Here is a 19,675-nt window from a genome sequence, read left to right as displayed (position 1 = left end):
GTGGGCGGATCGTTTGAGCTCAGGAGTTCGAGACCAGCCTGAGCAAGAGCGAGACCCCACCTCTACTAAAAATAGAAAGAAATTATATGGACAGCTAAAAATATATATAGAAAAAATTAGCCGGGCATGGTGGCGCATGCCTGTAGTCCCAGCTACTCGGGAGGCTGAGACAGGAGGATCCCTTGAGCTCAGGAGTTTGAGGTTGCTGTGAGCTAGGCTGACGCCACGGCACTCACTCTAGCCTGGGCAACAGAGTGAGACTCTGTCTCAAAAAAAAAAAAAAAAAAAAAGAAAAAAAGCTGAATACACAGAAAAGAAGGGAAATGCTCAGGGAATCCTACTTACTCCAAGTTCAGCTCTCATCCTAATGAGGACAACTTGCCAAATTAAATGAGCAACATGCTTTCTTCTGAATCCCTCTCCTAAGGCAGAGAACAGCCTCCACTGAGATGTGCCATGGTCACCATTCACGCTCCCCAAGTCAGCACCTCAATCTGGTTTCTATATCTCTGTCACCAGCACTTAACTTCTTAGTCATAAAGCTTACTTTTTTTTTTTTTTTGCTTTTTGTCTTACTTCTAGCTAAGTTTCAGAGCTTAGAAAGAATATTTCTTATAAGATGAACCTGTATTGTACAGATATTTTGATCTTGGTGGCATGAGTCAAGTTTTAAAAGAAAATGCACAGTGCCTTAGAATTCTAGAGTGGAAGGGCTTGTAAGACCATCTATCAGTTGTTCTCAAACTTCAGGATGCTTGTTTAAAAATGCAGATTTCTGGGTTCTAATTCAGAGTTTCTGGTTCAACAGGTCCTAAATATATTATCTTGCTAGAGATTTAAAAGTTTTCATACTAAATTATAGTTAGTTATTTACTTCATTTTGGAATTTTAGGATTGTACATACAGCAAATAAACATTTATGAATTTTATACTTCTCTGCTATAAATAGGAAGTGCAATCTCTGGGTGACTGTTAAGTCTTCAGTAACTGCTGCTCTAGGTCAGCACACACTCATTCCCATTTTACAGGTGAAAAAAGAGCAAAGAGGAAAAATCACTTGCTTCCGGTGCCACGCTGGTAAGAACTTACACAGACTGAAAACTACAAGTCTTAGATTTCCCACAGGAGAAACTTATGTGACACCAACCAGCCCTGGTTATCTGCCCTGTAGAGCAGTTCAAACTAAGGAAAAGGAGACCCAGACTTACAGGAAAGACACTTCCTTTCTTTTTCTCTTTCTTTTCGAAACATAAGACAGTTTAAGGGCAGGGGAAATGCACATTTAAGATTTCCCCAATCATATTTTAATCAATTATGTATTTCTGAATTTATGTGCTCAGGGACACATGCTGTTTAAAATACTCCTCTGTAGAAAGAATTCTGGCCTGCACCTAAGCAGCTTTCTATGGTTTTGGTTGGGCAAACAGTGTTATTTCAAGAATGTTCTTATGGGTTGCTGAGTTTAGGAGAAGGAGAAGAAAATTCAGAGTTCCCTTGATCCAGGAGCCAAGAGGTTAATTTTTCGGGGGGCAGCAGAGGGTGTGTAAGAGCATGCGCGTGTGTGTGTGTGTGTGTGTGTGTGTGTGGATGAGCAGGACCACACCAGATAAATCTTCCAACGTTTTGATCACACAAACCAGTTCTTGTCAAACTCCTACCCAGAAAGGTTCCTGCAGTTCCAGACCACAGGGCTGGGATGATGCAGATTTTAAGTCATGAAAACCTCAAAGAACATATCTACTCATCCTCTCTCCTCCATGCCCAAGGACGCCTGGTCTGAGCACGGAGTGACCATCACCTACTGTAGGTCACTGTAGCAAACTGCGTCTTTGAGTAAAATACTTGTGTGGCCAGAGGCCAGAAGGCAGCTTCCCAGGTCACTACCCACCTGGGAGCACTCAGCACCCACGCACTACTCACTTTGTCGCGCCTCCGCCACCCTCATCGTTGTCTGAAGATGACGATGTAGAAGAGCCAGGGAAGTAGGCAGAATCCACATGATTGGGGCTGCCACTCTGGGCCGGGTTGATGGGCGAGGACCGCTCATACAGTGGTGTGTGTTTCCCTTCATGAGGAATGTTGCTGTAGTTGTTCTGCTCCGTCAGATTCTTCCCGCTCGTGTCCAAAGTGAGAGCTGGCTCAGCGAGGCTGTATGGGTATGGACCCTGGCCCGGGGCACCCCCTGGGCTGGGCACTTGTGGGGCCTGAAACAAAAGGCACAGATCACACACACGCTCCAGGCAGGACCTGACTCAGGTCCATGCTGACTTTTCCTGGTTAATTTTTAAGTCAACAAACATTGGCATCTATTTCACATATCAATTCGAGATTTTAAAAAATTATTTTAGTATTCATCAAAATGTGAGTCTTGTGCCAGGTCCAAGGCCTGCTGCACCACCCAACACAGGGAACCCTTACCACGGGCTTTGCTTGCAGAGAGGTCTGCGGAATGTTGAGCATCTGAGGAGGAACGTGCGGTGGCACCATCCCAGGCATTCCAAACGGACCGGGTCTGGCTGTTTCATCAACACAGAAAGAAAATAATAAAATAGCTGTGAACAAAATGCCATTTCCCCAGGACATCCGTGGGGCTGGCCCATGGCCTCATGGGTCCTCAGACACTGACACCACCATTGGTCCCACCTCTGAGAAATCTTTAGAAATTGATGTTTAACATTAAGAAATACTTAATTTTGTAATGATCAATTTTATACACTGATGGGTCCTCAGACACTGATACCACCATTGGTCCCACTTCTGAGAAATCTTTAGAGAAACTAATGTTTAACATTAAGAAAAACTTAATTTTATAACGACCAATTTTATACAGTGAGGCTAGAATTTTAGCTTTCCAGATTTCTCAGTGAACTTTTGACAGTGTTTTCACTTTTGTGCATTTCCTGGATGCCCCAGCTGTCCCTCTGTGTTTAACCTGATGGGCATTTCTCTCTTTGCTCACTGCTGCTCCTAACCTGAGATCTCAGCAAAACCAGAAGCCCTGGCAGGGATGAAAGGCCCAAAACAGCAACAGAACACTGTCTCTTACATTTGTAAAGCAAGACAATTTTTCTATTTAAACTACTTCACAACTAAAATTAGGTTCTTAGCTAACTAGCAAGTTTTAAATATAAAAATTAAAGTGTGGTAATTGCTGCCTATACTTTCAGGTTGTTTTTAATTGTTAAGCAAAACTGTTATTAGGTTACACATTTTAACATGCATTACAGGATCAGTAACATGGGATTTTGTGTTCTCTTCAAACATGACTTCATAAACCTGTTTTGATGTATATGGGTGTGTGCTATTCGTTATACTTGGGGATAGAAAGCCAAGTGCAGGAATGGCCGAAGCGTGACAGCAGGATGAGGAGCCAGGCCAGCCTGAAGCTGTGACACAAGGCAGGGCCTGGAAGCCTCCACACTTCCACACTTTGGCTGGCCTCAAGGGTCTAAGCAGAGGGAGAGAGCTCAGGGGCCACTTACATGGCTGACATACATGAAACTAGTATGTCAGCTGTAAGTTGACAGTGCTTTATGCTCTCCCAGAGACAGCACCAGACCCGTGATAATGTGGACTGAGCATAGCCCCGAAGTTAACACTTCAAATTATCACCAGAAGTGGACATGTGAGAGGCACAGTAGGTGGACTCCTCAGAGCCATGCTCCTGTGCCGGACAGGTAGGTACTGCGTGCCGACAATGTGTCTGGCTGGGGGACGGGGCCTGGGGGCGAACTGAGCCCCGAGAAGGTGTCGTTAAGACTTAGACTGCTGAAGATGCAGAGAAAATAGAAAACCTGTGGAGACATAACACACCAACCTGCAGCTCTCTTGTCTGCACCATCTCTTCCTTAGGTTTATTTTATAAATTTTTTTTTTTTGGAGACAGAGTCTCTCTCTGATGCCCAGGCTAGAGTGAGTGCCATGGCGTCAGCCTAGCTCACAGCAACCTCAAACTCCTGAGCTCAAGGGATCCTCCTTGTCTCAGCCTCCCGAGTAGCTGGGACTACAGGCATGCACCACCATGCCCGGCTAATTTTTTCTATATATATTTTTAGCTGTCCATATAATTTCTTTCTATTTTTAGTAGAGATGGGGTCTCGCTCTTGCTCAGGCTGGTCTCGAACTCCTGAGCTCAAACGATCCGCCCACCTCGGCCTCCCAGAGTGCTAGGATTACAGGCGTGAGCCACCGCGCCCGGCCCTTAGGTTTATTTTAAAAGTGGAACAAAAGCAAGCCTAGAGCTCCCTGAACTCCAGTTGCCTTCTTTAAGCAGTAGGAGTGCTTTTCCAATCTCTGAATCTGGACAGAAAACACTAGGCAAGAGGAACCCAACCCACAAACCACCACCTCTCATACTATTTGCCAAAATAAACTAAATATATTAATAAAAATTCCCCAAATCTTCCCTCTCATTCTCTGAATACAAACTTTCATGGCTGAACTGATAACAGGCTTCCTAAGCTGATACTAGGCACGGTGCAACCAGAAATGCAAACACCGTCCTGGACCCTGGCTTCCTGGGAGCCAAGGCACAGCCCACAGAGCCAGGAGTGAAGCACAGATCGTTGCTAATTCCTTCCCCCTCAGATGAGGATCCACAAATCTTAAAAGCTATTATCTATCTGAAGTTCCCATTTCTAATCCCTCAGCTCTCAAGCTCTGAAAACTATAGGCCTTTGATCCTGGCTCTCACTAAGAAAAAATCTTGGCACAGCTTCCACCTTTGTACTGAACAAATGAAACTACAGTGTAAGCTGCTGGGAACAGTGAGACTGGCATGTATATGTTCACAGGCACACACACAAACATATACATGCACACAAGAAGACACTGCTAAGTCCACTAAATCCACACCTCTGAGGAACATATGCACACAAGCGCACGCTCACTCTCCCACACGCACTCCACACATGCATGCAAAGCACCTACAAACACAAGGCAACATTCCTAATCAAACAGTAAGTCTACTAGATCTGCACCTCTGAGTGTGAGATAAAAGTCCCTGTAATTTTTAAAGACCTGTTCTCAGCTGATTCTGAATTACAGCCAGACTTGGACCAAAGAATATTATAAAATCCATTCAAGCTCAAAAATTATATTAATAATTTAAACCACAGTAAAAAGTCTACCTTACAAACTATACTATAGCATAAAACCAAAGAATTCCAAGGAAAAAATATTCTCTAAAATCACTTGCAATCATTGACCTCAAATAAACCTTTGTGAATCCACAGAGCGAGTTACTATTCTATTCTAACTTAGTCCAATAAGTGAATTAATTTGTCTACATTTTTCTGAAGGCTGCAGAAATGCCTAATAACTCAGGGCCTGCTTCTGCAAACTACAGGCCTTCTTTTAAATCAGTTCTTGTTCTCCAAGCCCAAGTGCCGCTGAGCAGAGCCACTGTCTCTCTTCTCTACAAGAGCATCTTTCTCAGGAGAGACACTGGGCTCACAGAGTGGAGATCACCACCACCAGTTTCTCATTCTCTTCCTTTCACAAACACTACTAGAGAGGTAGGCTTTTGTTAGAAAAGTATGCAGATTCAAGACAGGAAAAGATAGGAGAAAAAAGTGCAAAAAAAAAAAAAAGATGTTTACTCCATGAAAAACATTCTATAATTTTAAAATGTTTTAAATATTATGAACTTCTTTAAGAATGAAGAGAAATGAAACATGCCTTGCAGTCCTTCAGCTGTGCTATGTTGACCTTTCACCCTGGTATACAAGAAGTGCTGTTAAGTTACCTACTTCCTCGAATGACTCACTACAGCTATACTAAGCTGCCTAGCTTTTGCTCTAAATTAAAATAAGATAAATTTTTAAAAGGAATGGTGCTGAACTAGAGCATCTACTTAGAACTACAGTAGGCCTTACCCCTGTCCCCATTCCTAGCCCAACCTAACAAATGCTCATGTACTGCCCAGCATATTATTGCTGAGATGTTACATTAAACAAAACATAGTACAAAGTTTCTTTTTAAAAAATTCTCTAATACAGACAAGGGCTGGTGTATGATTTTGTAGTGTTACCCCAAAAATACAGCTTTGAAAATTTTGATTCAAAATTAAATAAACCAATATAATCCCCATCACCAACATTAGTTTTCAATGCTTGCAAAAAAAGGGCAAACTTTTCCAACCATCTTAAACACATTCACATGGACATATTTACTAAATATCAATATTCTATAGAAGACACAAAGTTAATGGAAGGAAACTTTCACGTAATCTGTTCCCATTAAACTATAGACGAACAGCTTCCCCCACCAAGGCAGGGATGGGCCCTGGAGCACAGTGGGAGAAGCAGGGGACAGTCTGGCTGTCCTGTAGGAGAGGAGGCCCTTCTGAGCGAGTCAGGCAGGCTGAGCTGGACTGAGACCAGACACAGGTCAGTGTCCAGGGAGGCGGACGGTTGAGCACCAACTCCCAGGAACTAAGAGCGAAGGGGAGCTGATGCCAGCCTAGAGCCTGTGGTGCTGGCCAGATCACAGGGGAAGAGCCACAGGCCGGCATCCAGAAGAGGCCTGGCAGCAGAAGGCTGCAAAACCTGAGACAATCAGCTTGAAGAAGGTTCACTACAAGGACCATGAAAAATAAGATTATGAACTAAGTGAATGGGCACAGAAAAAATTAAACTAGGGAAGCATACTTCAAGTCAGTATAAACAAGAACTTTCTAAGAACTAGAGCAGTTCAACAATGAAAAGGGTTGCTTGATTGTTTCAACTGCTCATATAAGAACGTTCCACAACAGTGAGTTGGGTTGGTACTTACATATAATCTTACCTCGCTATCCAAATCTTTTCCATCCCTGAACATGGATATGAGAGGGTACACATCAAAGAGTATAGCATCATTCAAATCTACTTGGTGCCTGAGTCTTAAATAGCAAATTTTATCTAAACGTGTTCAATTCCTTGGCTCAATTAATCAGAGTTCAAACAGCAAAAAATACTTGTACTGACTGAGCAAAGTTCAAGAAAGCAGTTTTTAAAGGAACAGTAAATCTCATTTGGTCACCTAAAGGTTTTATAAGTCTATGATAAAATAAGATAAATTACTTTCAGTCCATCTGTGGATTTTGGAAAAGCACAACCTGAAATAAAAGTCTAACAGGCCTTTATTTTGAAGTCATTGGTAAACTGAACTGACATTCCTTACTTGTTACCTAATATAAAACATGCATCCATCTGGGGAAGACCTACATGCAGTCTTTTAATCCAGACAATACCTCAAAGGAGGGTATATTTCCAGTTCTTCCAAAACAACCAATTTTTAAGTTTTTTTTTTTTAAATGACCTTCCAAAAAGCCACAAGATCAGACAGCCTATGTGACTGAATATACCACACTAAAACAAACTCACTGAAAACCGAGTGAAAGTCACAAGATGGAGACTGAAAGCAAAGGCTCCAGCAGCATCAGAACCTGCTTTTCTACTTGGGGACTCCAGCCTGGCTGGGAAAGATGAGGGACCTTCCCCTTAACAGGGGCAACGCCGGCTTCCCTCCAGCGCCGTCTATGCTGTCAGACTTGGGGGCTTGACAGCAACATCATGTGCATTATCTTTAAAAGGATAAAAACTGACAAAGATGAACAAGGAGACATATCCAAACAGCACGTGCAGAATGACATGTACAACAGAGTATTTAATTAAAATCAAAACAATGTTATTTACTATTCCATATGTATGAGGTAAGGAAATAAAAAACATGTTTAAGGGGGCTATATATGACTTTTAGAAAAGCCTGATGCATTTCTTTAAAAGAAAAAAATCTGAAGCACATGGCACCATTTGTGAAACCTGTTCAGTGAGTACACCACTGCTCATTATAGTATTCCTTATATTTTTTGTTACATTTACAGCTTTTCATAATAAAAAAAGAAAAACCTAGGGAAGGGTGGGTCTAGTAAGCAAAGCTTGAGGAGTGAATATAACAAATTTTAAAAGAATGTCAAATTTTAAGAAGTTATTAGGGCCGGGCGTGGTGGCTCACGCCTGTAATCCTAGCACTCTGGGAGGCCGAGGTGGGCGGATCGTTTGAGCTCAGGAGTTCGAGACCAGCCTGAGCAAGAGCGAGACCCCATCTCTACTAAAAATAGAAAGAAATTATATGGACAGCTAAAAATATGTATAGAAAAAATTAGCCGGGCATGGTGGTGCATGCCTGTAGTCCCAGCTACTCGGGAGGCTGAGACAGGAGGATCCCTTGAGCTCAGGAGTTTGAGGTTGCTGTGAGCTAGGCTGACACCACGGCACTCACTCTAGCCTGGGCAACAAAGCGAGACTCTGTCTCAAAAAAAAAAAAAAAAAAAAAAAAAGAAGTTATTAGTAAAGTATAGCAAAAGTATGATATTGAATACCTTGTGAAAATAAAATGTTTTTTAAATTATAATAGCAAAAACCTGAACATATTCCAGATGCTGACAGCAGAGACATGGCTAAATACCATGCATCTGTCCTGTAGAGTATCAAACCATCTCTGAAAAAAATAAGGCAGACCTATGTGAAGTGACAGGGAAACTCACAAGAATACTGTTAAGTGGAAATGAGGCAAGTCATCAAGCAGCTCATAGGGCCCCACTTATGGGTCATAGACCCCAGGCTCAGGGAGCCCTTGGAGGTGTCCCTGCTGCCGGCTGGGCCTGCTCCTCTACAGGAGGCTCCAGGTGCAACCACCTGGCTCTCAGCCAGGCCCAGCCCTGGGGCAGTGTAGGCAGCAGCCACATCGCCTTTTACACTTTTACTCTTTTTTTCCTAGAGGACCTGCATCTGTATTTTGGACCTTCTGCTGGGGTAACTCTGCTGTATCAGGCAGGTACACTATGGATTCCTCATAATAGCTCACCCTGCCTTGAGCTCCGGAGAGCCTGCCATAGGCTCAGGTCAGACCTCAGGGTCCAGACTGCATCAGCTTAGGATCCATTGGCATGTGTTTAACATCATTCTTTGCATTGTCTCTTCATTTTCAGAGTGAAATATTTTCCTCAGATTTTGGGGGTGCACTCTGTCGGAGATATACAGCTATATTTTCAAAATAATTGTTAACACAATCTACAGAGCAAAGTGACGCAGGGCTGAGGGCTGTGGTGACATGTGAAGTAGGAGTGTGCAGCCTGCAGACAACAGGCAGGGGAAGCACCAGCACACGCAAACTTCATGCAGCACAGGAGTTCTTCTCAGTCACACCCAACAGCAACGCAGGGACATGCCCTCCATGTTCCGCACAGCCAGAACCCAGAGCTACCACACCAGAACAAGCCCTGTTTCTCTCTCGGCTTTGCCACAAGCAACTTTCTCAACATTAATTCCCTTTCCTGCGCAGGCTGACTTGAGAGCTAGACTCAGGAGTGCCGACTCCCGACAGGTCATGCCTGCTCTCTCCTGGGACTGCATCGTCTGTTGTTGGGGCTGTATGGAGGAGGTCCCTCTGACCTGGTCTGGTAGCATGTGGCCAGCCTCGGGAACCAGTTAGGACACAGGCTTATGGCTGGCTCCTGTCCCAATGGAACACCCCATGGGTCCCTCTCAAGCACCCAGCAGCTGCTGCACCCAAACGTTCTCTCTTTGCTGCTCATTTTGTAGCATCTGTTCTTTGCTTAGTGATTAGCACCTATTTCAATATGGTCCTCTTTGCAAATTTCTGCCCTTATGTGCAGGAGCAGTCTCGCTGTCTATACGTCTGCCCTTGGCCTGCCCCCTCTGTGACCTCCCCATACTGCTTAGGGTAGGCTAGACTTTCTAGAGGCCAGGCATTAGGATGCTGTGTGACATGAGAGAGCAGGTGTCCCCTGCCCCCTGCAGTGAAACCACCACATGTGCACCAGAACTACCCTTTCTGCACTTCAGCCTCCCCCCTCAGTCGTCATCATCCTCATATTAATAATCTAAATCTGTTCAATCCTTCCTCCCATTTCAAAACCCCACCTCTTTTGGAAATGACCAGAGGTAGGTTTAGAGGACTGGCACTTGCCACCTATCCCCCTCGCCTCTATGTCTTTCAGTATTGAAGAAGGTGGAAAGCTAAAAAGTATTTTTCTTAGGATCCCTTGCCCCTTGTGGAGGGCCAACCAACCAAACACATCTGCTCAAGGTTAGGGAGCTCCAGCTGCAGTTGAAGCCTGCCCTGCAGGGTTCTGCTGATGTTCCACCTAATAGGCAGCATCGTCACCCTACCCAACCTCTCAGCAGAACTCAGAGCTACCAGCAACTGTGCTCAGAGTGTCTCCTCTGGCCTTGCTGTACCACACCATTCCTCCTCTTTTTGCCCCTCCTCCTCCTCCTCCTCGACCTGGCCCAAGGGGTACTGTCTCCAGCCTTCTTCACCTGCCACACCCACTACCACAGCCCCCCTGAACCTTACACATCAACCAGCAAAGCCAACCTAGGACTCGGCCTTAGCTCTTCATTCTGCTTCGACCTGTATATTCAACTGCCTATTGCACATCCTCACCTGGATCCTAAATCCAGGTGCTTAGATCCTAGAAGGTGCCTGAAAATTTGTGCGTGAAGCTGTCCTCCAAATCTGCTCCTCCTCCAATCATCTCTGTCTTAATGGTGCCATCATCTGAGCTGATCAAGTAAAAAATCTGGGAGCCATTTCCCCTGAATTCTTCTATTCACTGAGCTTCTATACCTATGCATCAACACCTGCTCATTCTATAGTATCTCCCCCAAATCTCTGAAATCCACCTAGTACTCCCACTTTCCACTATGGAGAGGCTGGCCCAGCAACCACAACCATGCCTTGCTCTGCTACTATTGGGAGACCTTCCTATCCCATCTCCCTTCACCTGCCCTTGCCCACCCAAATCCCCTTTGCACACTGTGGCCCCAGCCATCGAAATCCACACCTGAGCACACTACTCTGCAGATTAAATCCCTTTAATGAGGATATTTCCTTAATCTGGACAAGGTGAAGAGACAGAGTGAAAGGTTAAGATGGTGAGACATTAGACTTCCCCATAAAATCATGGGCTAGACAAGAACAGTCACCATTATACCTCTTCTTGAATACTCTGCTTTGAGTCACAGCCAGTTCAGTGGATCATGAGGGTCAAAAAGGAAGATACTGAACTACAGATGATACAATCACCCAAAGGAATATACAAATCGATTATGAAAATTAATAAGAATTGAGCAAAGTTGTTTCATACAAAATCAACTTGCAAAAGTAGTTTGCATTCTATACACAAGCAGTTTGAAAATACAATTTAAGAAAAGATACACTTAAATATAGCATCCCAAAATAAAATATTTAGCAATATATCTAACAAAAGATGTATGAAACCTTTATGAAGAAAATTAAAGTTTACTAAAAGCCATTCAAGACAACTCAAATCAAGAGAAATATAACATTTTCTTGAATATACTCTATATTAAAGATATTTTTCTCTCCAAATTGATCTATAGAATCAATGTAATTCTAATCAAGACCTCCACAAGGGTCACAAAATGTACATAAAGGTGAAAAGGATCCAGAATAGTCTCGATCTCTTGCAGAAATATTATATGGGCAGATTTGCCCAATCAGATACTAAATATTATTACAAGGCTATGGTAATTAGGATGGTATAATACTGGCACAAGGATAATCAGAAATTCAACAGAACCAAGCCCAGAAACAAACCCACATGTTTAGAAAGACTTGACTCATGACAGCATGGGACAGCTCACTCAGTGAGCAGTGCTAAGGCAACAGGTTATCAGCATGGGTACACAAGAAATCTAATTCCCCTATTTACATTATAAATAAAATTCAATGCCAGGTAGATTTAAAAGGCAAAGCCATCAATAAAACTTTCAGAAGACAAAATATGTTTATCACCTCAGAATTCTTCCTTTATATTTTCTTTTTCCTTTCCCATGAACACTTGTAAAACATACACAAGAGTAAAGGAAACAGTACAATGAGCCACGTGTATCCATCACCCACCTTCAAAATTACCAGACATGGTCCGTGGTGTATCATCTGCACTTCTACCCTTCCTCCCCCACTACTGTTTTATTCTGAAGCAAATCTTGGACATAACGTCATTTCATTCATAAACATAGGACAGGACTTCTTAATAGTACAAACAATAAAGGAAAAAATTTACCTATCTGCCATTAAAGCCAAGAACTCTGATATCAAATACATGATAAAGAGGAAAAATGCAAGCTGCAAATTGGGAGATTATATTTGGAGCCCGCATACCTGACAGAATACTAGTATCCAATATATATACATAAAGTATTCCTATGAATGAATCAACACAAAAAGAAAAACAACTCAATAGAAACACAGGCAAACAACATGAACAAGCATTTTACAATGGAGAAAACACTACTGGACCATAAATATAGGTAAAGATTCTGAACTTCATTAGTAATCAGGGAAATGCAAACTGAAACCACTATGGGATATAATTTCACAACCATTAGACAAAGAAAGAACACGGAGCAACTGGAGGAGTCCTCTACTTCTGCTGGGAGAATAAACCGGTGCATGGTGACACTGGAGGTGTGAGCAGGACCCTACCCTGGAGTTGCCTGGAATGCCATTCCTGCACACATGGGCACGAGTGGGAGTGCTCAGTGGTGCTCTCCGTAATGGCAAGCAGCTGGAAACAGCCCAATTTTCCAACAACGGTAGAATGGATAAGCATGTATTAATACACTGCTATACAGCAGTAAAAAAATGAACTACACCAACATAAATGAAACCCAATAATATAAACACTGAGTTAAAAAGTCAGAAGAATACATGCTATATGATTTCATTTAATGACATAATGAAACTATTCAGTATCGAGGGATAGAGACATGATAAAATTATGCAGAAAAGCAAGGGAATGATTAATATAAAACAGAGGGTATTGGGGACAGGGGAACGCGACCAGGGAGAGACACATTAAGAGGGCTAAGATATTACTACTGACAAACACATACATGGTAGTACGGTAGTTACAAAATCATTTAGGTTTTTATAGTTAAAAATCCTTTAATGAGCTTTTATCATCCTAAGACTAAAGTGAAGGCATTGCAGCTCTCAACACCACCTGAACACTCTTCCCTGCTTTCTGTGCTCCATCCACATTCTTCTTCCTTTTCCTCCACACCATGTCCTCTCCCCAGGCCTTTGGAACATGCCATTTCCACATGGAATATACTTCCTCCCACACCCACGCCTTACTAGATTTCTGCCAAACCTTGAAACTTCACCCTCAACATTAATCTCACCCATCGGAATCAACCACTAACTTAATTATATATTGATTCAATTAGGTTGGTCTGCCTTGAGGTCCCCGTTCTCATTCCTGCAGGATTCCTTGGTGCTCATCTTCCCCACTAGCCGTATGCTCGTCTGTATGGGCAACAATACAGCTGTCTTGTTTACCACATCCAGCAACCAGCACAGTGCCTGGCACAAAATGAACAATCAATGAGCGCTTTACTTTTTAAAAAAAAATTAATAGACTTTATTTTTGAGCAATTTTAAGGAAATTTGAGCAGAGAGTACAGATCCTGCACTGGTGTAGTACATTTATTACAAGTGATGAACCAATATTGATACATTATTAACTAAAGTCCACAGATGATAATCAGGGTTCACTCTTGGTGTTATACATTGTAAGGATTTGGACAAATGTATAATGACATGTATCACCATTATAGTGTCATACCAAGTAGTTTTGCTGTCCTAAAAATCTGCTTATTCATCCCTCCTTCCCCCACCCCAACCCTTGGCAACCCCTGATCTTTTCACTACCTCCAGTTTTGCCTTTTCCAGAATGTCCAACAGTTGAAATCACACAGCACATAGCCTTTTCAGATTAGCTTCTTTCACTTAGTAACATGCATATAAGCTTCCTCCATGTCTTTATATAGCTTGATAGTTCATTGCTTTTTAGTGCTGAATAGTATTTTATTGTCTGAATGCACCATGGTTTATATACCCATTAACCTACTGAAAACATCTTGATAACTTCCAAGTTCTGGCAATTATGAATAAAGCTGCTATAAACATCTGTGTGCAGGTTTTTGTGTGGACCTAACTTTTCAATTCGTTTGAGTAAATACCAAAGAGCACAACTGCTGGATCATATGGAAAGGGTATGTTTAGTTTTGTAAAAAACTGCCAAACTGTCTTTCAAAGTGACTGTGTCATTTTGCAATTCTACCAGCAACAAATGAGAGTTCCTGTTGCTCCACATCCTCATCAGCACTTGGTGGTGTTGGTGTTTTGTATTTTAGGCATTCTAACAAGTGTTACTTTTCACTGAGGAAGGCCAGTGAGACACAGTGGATGCTTCTTCAGCCTCAGTGGGCCTCCGTTTCACCTGTGCAGTTTTAAAAATATACATTAGTACTAGCTTGTGCCCATAGAGTCTGAGGTGGGACTCTAGCACCTGTGTTACTTGATATTTTTTAAAATTCTACCAGTGATTTTGAAGCTACTGGCATAACCAGGGAACCAAATATTTTGACAACTGAATTGTGACATCTTATTTATCCTTGCATTTAGATTGGTGATTCCCTGGTGAGCTATAGCAGATTTTATGTGCTGTGACAGGACAAATCACAATCATCTCTGTATCTATAGGTCCTAGCACAATATTTATGGCATAGTAAATATTTAAGTAAATAAGTACTCATCTCATCAGCACTTATTTTTAAAAATCAATCTCAGAATAGACAATTTCTGGGAGTCTACAGTGTGAACGCAGCACGGACTAGAATACATTCTTTTTTCACCTTTTAAGAATACCTGCCATCTATCTGGACTATGCCTTTCAGTAGCGCTGGGGCAATGCAACAGGGGTGTGTATATTCCCTCCCATAAACTCTACACTACCCAGTAACTGGAGATCTGAGTTTTTTCCTCAACACTGCAAAAGATCCACATGGTTAGAAATAAAGGCGCAGAAGGTGAGAGCAGTGGTTCTCAAATGCCAGGCCAACTGGTGCCTAGCAAGGAAGCTTTTTTAAAAAAAATATAAATTCCTGAGGCCCAATTAAGATCTTGAAATAGCAGTTTTGAGGTAGAATCTAAAATTCCAGCCAGGTTTAGAAACCTCTGGTTGGAGCCAAACACCCCATTTTTTTCTCCAATAGCCATACTCTAAGCTTCTAGTATGATTCTCCTAAAATTTTTCAAAACTCTACATATATTTCAATTTCTGAATGATTAATAAAGACATGTTCTTTTTTTTTTTTTTTTTTTTTTTTGAGACAGAGTCTCACTTTGTTGCCCAGGCTAGAGTGAGTGCCGTGGCGTCAGCTTAGCTCACAGCAACCTCGCAACCTCAGACTCCTGGGCTTAAGCAATCCTACTGCCTCAGCCTCCCGAGTAGCTGGGACTACAGGCATGCGCCACTATGCCCGGCTAATTTTTTCTATATATGTTTTTTAGTTGTCCATATAATTTCTTTCTTTTTTTAGTAGAGACGGGGTCTCGCTCTTGCTCAGGCTGGTCTCGAACTCCTGACCTTGAGCGATCCACCCGCCTCGGCCTCCCAGAGTGCTAGGATTACAGGCGTGAGCCACCGCGCCCGGCCATAAAGACATGTTCTAATAAACAAAAAAGCTATATCCCCATGTTAGTTGTTCAAAACTCTTAAGTTGTTTTCCTGTAGAATAACATAATGAACTATGGTTGGATTCTAGGACAGATCACCAAAGACCACTTATGACCTACCCACCATTTATAAAAACATTTCTACAGAACATATATTTTGGGTACTAACTTGGGATATCAGAAAACATCTCCTCAAGTCCATGTTGTTTCTTCTAGATCCTCAACTTGGGTTCCAGTCATTGTCCTCCTAGTTTCACTGGTAGGATCCCAGTAGTATAGAGAGGTAAAATCAATAAGAGCTAACATTGCTTTATTTCTTTAGAGTTAACAGGGGAAAAAAAACTGAAGTGATTTTTATAAGAATCCATTGCTGTTGATTTCAAATTGTGTACATGTACTTTAGAAACAAAACTTTCTTCCAAATCTTGCCTCAACCTCTCTCCAGTCTTACCTTCAGCCATTCCAGGCCACACACCAGCCATCCTGAAATTCTGCACTGCCTCAAGCTTCCTGCCTTGTTGTAATTCTGCACCTGTGCTTTTTGTTAGTCCCTCACCATATACAATTATAATTTCTGCAACAGTCAGAAGCATCAAGAAATGCTTTATAGAAGGATTTATAGGCAGTTATCACCTACATCAACCTACTTGAAAGTATAACTCTAACCATCCCAAATTCATTACCAGTTACATTCCTGTTCTCCACAAACCTATGATCCCCAACCCCTGGGCTACAGGCCAGTACCCACCCATGGCCTGTTAGGAACCAGGGCACAGCAGGAGGTGAGTGGCGGACAAGCCAGCAAAGCTTCATCTGTATTTACAGCCACTCCCCATCGCTCGCATCACTGCATAAGCTGTGCATCCTTTCAGATCAGCTGCAGCATTAGATTCTCATAGGAACACGAACCCTACTGTAAACTGTGTGTGGGAGGGATCTAGGTTGCGCACTTCTTATGAGAATCTAATGCCTGATGATCTGAGGTGGAGCTGAGGTGGTGATGCTAGTGCTGGGGAGCAGCTACAAATACAGATTATCAGCAGAGAGATTTGTGCTTGAATTATCCTGAAATCTCCCCACCCCATCCCCTATCCCCCGTCCATGGAACAATTGTCTTCCATGAAACTGGTCCCTGGTGCCATAAAGGTTGGGGACTGCTCCCATAAACCACTGAGTGGTGAAAGTAAAAATGAAACTGAATTCTAAGAGTCAACTTCACCTATAAAATGCTTACCTAAAATGTTGTTTAATGATTTAATAAGAACATGAAAGCACTTGGCAGAATAGTATACATATTGTTAAGACATTCAAACTTAAAACTTACCATATCTATTCAAAACTTCTTCAAGATTGTTATTATTGGCCCAGATCAACACCAAATGTTAAGTATGCTGTCTTTTTCCACAATTACTTTCCTATTTTTTTCCTCCTAAGTAAATTTTCTTGCCCAAGGTACAGTCTAGTAACTATCTAAACTACAGCTGCCACACAGATTATTCCACAAAGAGCAGAACATCCAGAGACACGGGATGCCAGTGCCACCTCTGTGAGCTCCTCTCAGGCTTGTCACCACTCATTCCAACATCCAACCATTCAGTGCCTTTTAGGCCATTCTGCCCACAAGAATAACAATGATGGTATCTGCTGTCAGACAGTATCTGTATTCCTATAGTCAGAATGGCCTAAAAGGGCACTGAATGATTTAACAAGCACTTCACTGAAGCACTTTACATGTTTCCTCTTTTAATATTCACATAATGACCCTGTCTAATAAAATAGGGAGCCTGAGGCCAGGAGGCCACGTACACAATCTGGTGGCAACATTCATGCTTCCCACCATCCCAATAAGCACTTATTAGACATCTCCTGTGTGGGGGGTATGTGAATTAAAATAAAATCTTACGCACCTCCACCCCAGCTGACTGAATGGACTAGCTCTTGGCCAAGAAATACCCTAAAGCAGAGTTGCTGGCCATGAAAAGGGAGGTCAGACTCGCTTTGTCATGCCCCCCTCCATTATTCTTGGAGACCGTCCTTTGTAACTCATTAACAGGCCTAAGGCTGTACAAGACAAAGCTTAACCCACACCTGCAGGTCATCAATTTACTTAGCAGATCGTGGTATGTGTTTGGTATAAGTCCTGGTGACTTGCCTCTGATTAAGAAACTTGCTCATCTTAAAACATTCCAAGCCTTTAGACAAAGCTTAATTTCTTTAACAAATTACAAATCAAAGAATCTTTAAACCCACTTGTAACCTGTAATCTCACCCTCCACCCCACCCCAGATGTCACACCTTTTAGGGCCATGCCAATGTAGGCTTTCCATATATTGATTTATGGTTTTACGTGTAATTCCTGTCTCCCTGAAATGTATGAAACCAAACTGTAACCCAACTACAGTGAGACCACTTGCTCATGGCTTTCTGGGTGTGGTTCTCTGGGCCATGGTAGTACATAACTTGGTTCAGAATAAACCTCTTTAAGTTATTTTACAGAGTTTGGGTTCTTTTCCATTGATAGGAATACAGCAGACACAGCACAATCTGATCCCATAACTTTTTACCTTAACTGATAAAAGGGTATATAACCAGTCTCCCTCCTTCTGAGGCCCTGCACCCCTTTTCCAAGAGTAATCCTAAAACACATCTCATCACTTTACTTCCCTGATTTAAAAATGGTGAGTGAATTAATTCATTCAGTCAAATATTTACCCACTGGGGAGACAAGAATGAAGGTAACAAACAGGCCCTAGTCCCCACCCCCTGACATTACATTCTCGGGGGTGGGAGGAAGGTGAAGAAAAGCAGCCCACGAGTGTGCAGAGAATTAAAGCCAGGAGGAGTGACTATGTCAATGGAAGGAAAAGAAGCCACACTCTCTAAAATAACTTAAAGAGGTTTATTCTGAGCCAAATTTGAGCATGATAGGCCAGAGCCACACCCAGGAAGCCTTGGGCAAGCGAACTCATTGTGGCTGGGTTACAGTTTGGTTTTATACATTTCAGGGAGGCAGGAATTACACATAAGGTGATAAATCAATACATGGAAGACGTATATTGGTTTGACTCAAAAAGGTGGGATATCTCAAAGGGAGAGTTTACAGGTTTAAAGACTCTGATTTGTTCATGTCCTTTGCCCACTTTTTAATGGCGTTATTTGATTTTTTAATTACTGATTTTCCTGAGTTCTATATAGATTCTAGTTATCAGCCCTTTGTCAGATATGTAGCATGTAAATATTTTCTCCCATTCTGTAGGTTGTCTATTTGCTCTAATGATAGTTTCCTTGGCTGTGCAGAAGCTTTTTAATTTGTTCAGGTCCTATTTATTTATTTTTGTTGATGCTGTCATTGCCTTTGGGATTGTCTTCGTAAATTCTTTGCCTAGGCTGAAGTCTATAAGAGTTTTTCCAACATTTTCTTCTATAATTCTTACGGTTTCCTACCTTAGGTTTAAGTCTGTTATCCACCGTGAGTTGATTTTTGTGAGAGGTGACAGGTGTGGATCCTGTTTCAGTTGTCTACATGTGGCTATCCAGCTTTCCCAGAACCATTTATTGATTAGGGATTCTTTTCCCCAGTGTATGTTTTTGTCTGCTTTGTCAAAGATTAGATGGCTAGATGAGAATGGTTTTATATCTGGGTTCTCAGTCCTGTTCCATTAGTCTATGTCTCTGTTCTTGTGCCAGTACCATGCTGTTTTAGTTACTATAGCCTTATAGCTTGAAGTCTGGTAAATTGATGCCTCCCAATTTGTTCTTTTTGCTTAAGGCTACTTTGGCTATATGGGGTCTTTTCTGGTTCCATACAAAGCATAAAATTATTTTTTCAAGATCTGTGAAAAATGATGTTGGTATTTTAATAGGGATTGCATTGAATCTGTAGATCACTTTGGATAGTACAGACATTTTAACAATATTGATTGTGCTGATCCATGAGCACAGTATCGTTTTCCATAGACTAATGGCCAAGAAACATATGAAAAAAATGTTCAACATCTCTAATCATCAGGGAAATACAAATCAAAACCACAATGAGATATCACTTAACTCCAGTGAGATTGGCTTTTATCAAAAAGTCCCAAAACAACAAATGTTGGTGTGGATGTGGAGAAAGGAA

The 19,675-nt window shown here is 42.1% G+C and overlaps 1 protein-coding gene across 2 annotated transcripts in view; it reads right to left on the bottom strand.

The window, feature by feature from the left end:
• FAM120A (family with sequence similarity 120 member A) overlaps nt 1-19,675 on the bottom strand; it is a 115,641-nt gene that overhangs the window by 46,685 nt on the left and 49,281 nt on the right. The window contains exons 6-8 of one of the 2 annotated variants that reach the window (XM_069476247.1): nt 10,650-10,652; nt 2,419-2,516; nt 1,921-2,204 (exon numbers count right to left, since the gene is read on the bottom strand). In XM_069476247.1, coding sequence (XP_069332348.1) covers nt 1,921-2,204; nt 2,419-2,516; nt 10,650-10,652 — 385 coding nt within the window. The remainder of the gene's footprint in view (nt 1-1,920; nt 2,205-2,418; nt 2,517-10,649; nt 10,653-19,675) is intronic. The other variant, XM_069476246.1, reaches the window with a different exon arrangement.

The sequence above is a fragment of the Eulemur rufifrons genome, chromosome 7 (genome assembly GCF_041146395.1).
Source record: "Eulemur rufifrons isolate Redbay chromosome 7, OSU_ERuf_1, whole genome shotgun sequence".
In the NCBI taxonomy this organism is placed as follows: domain Eukaryota; kingdom Metazoa; phylum Chordata; class Mammalia; order Primates; family Lemuridae; genus Eulemur; species Eulemur rufifrons.
This window is presented reverse-complemented; position numbering and strand designations above follow the sequence as displayed.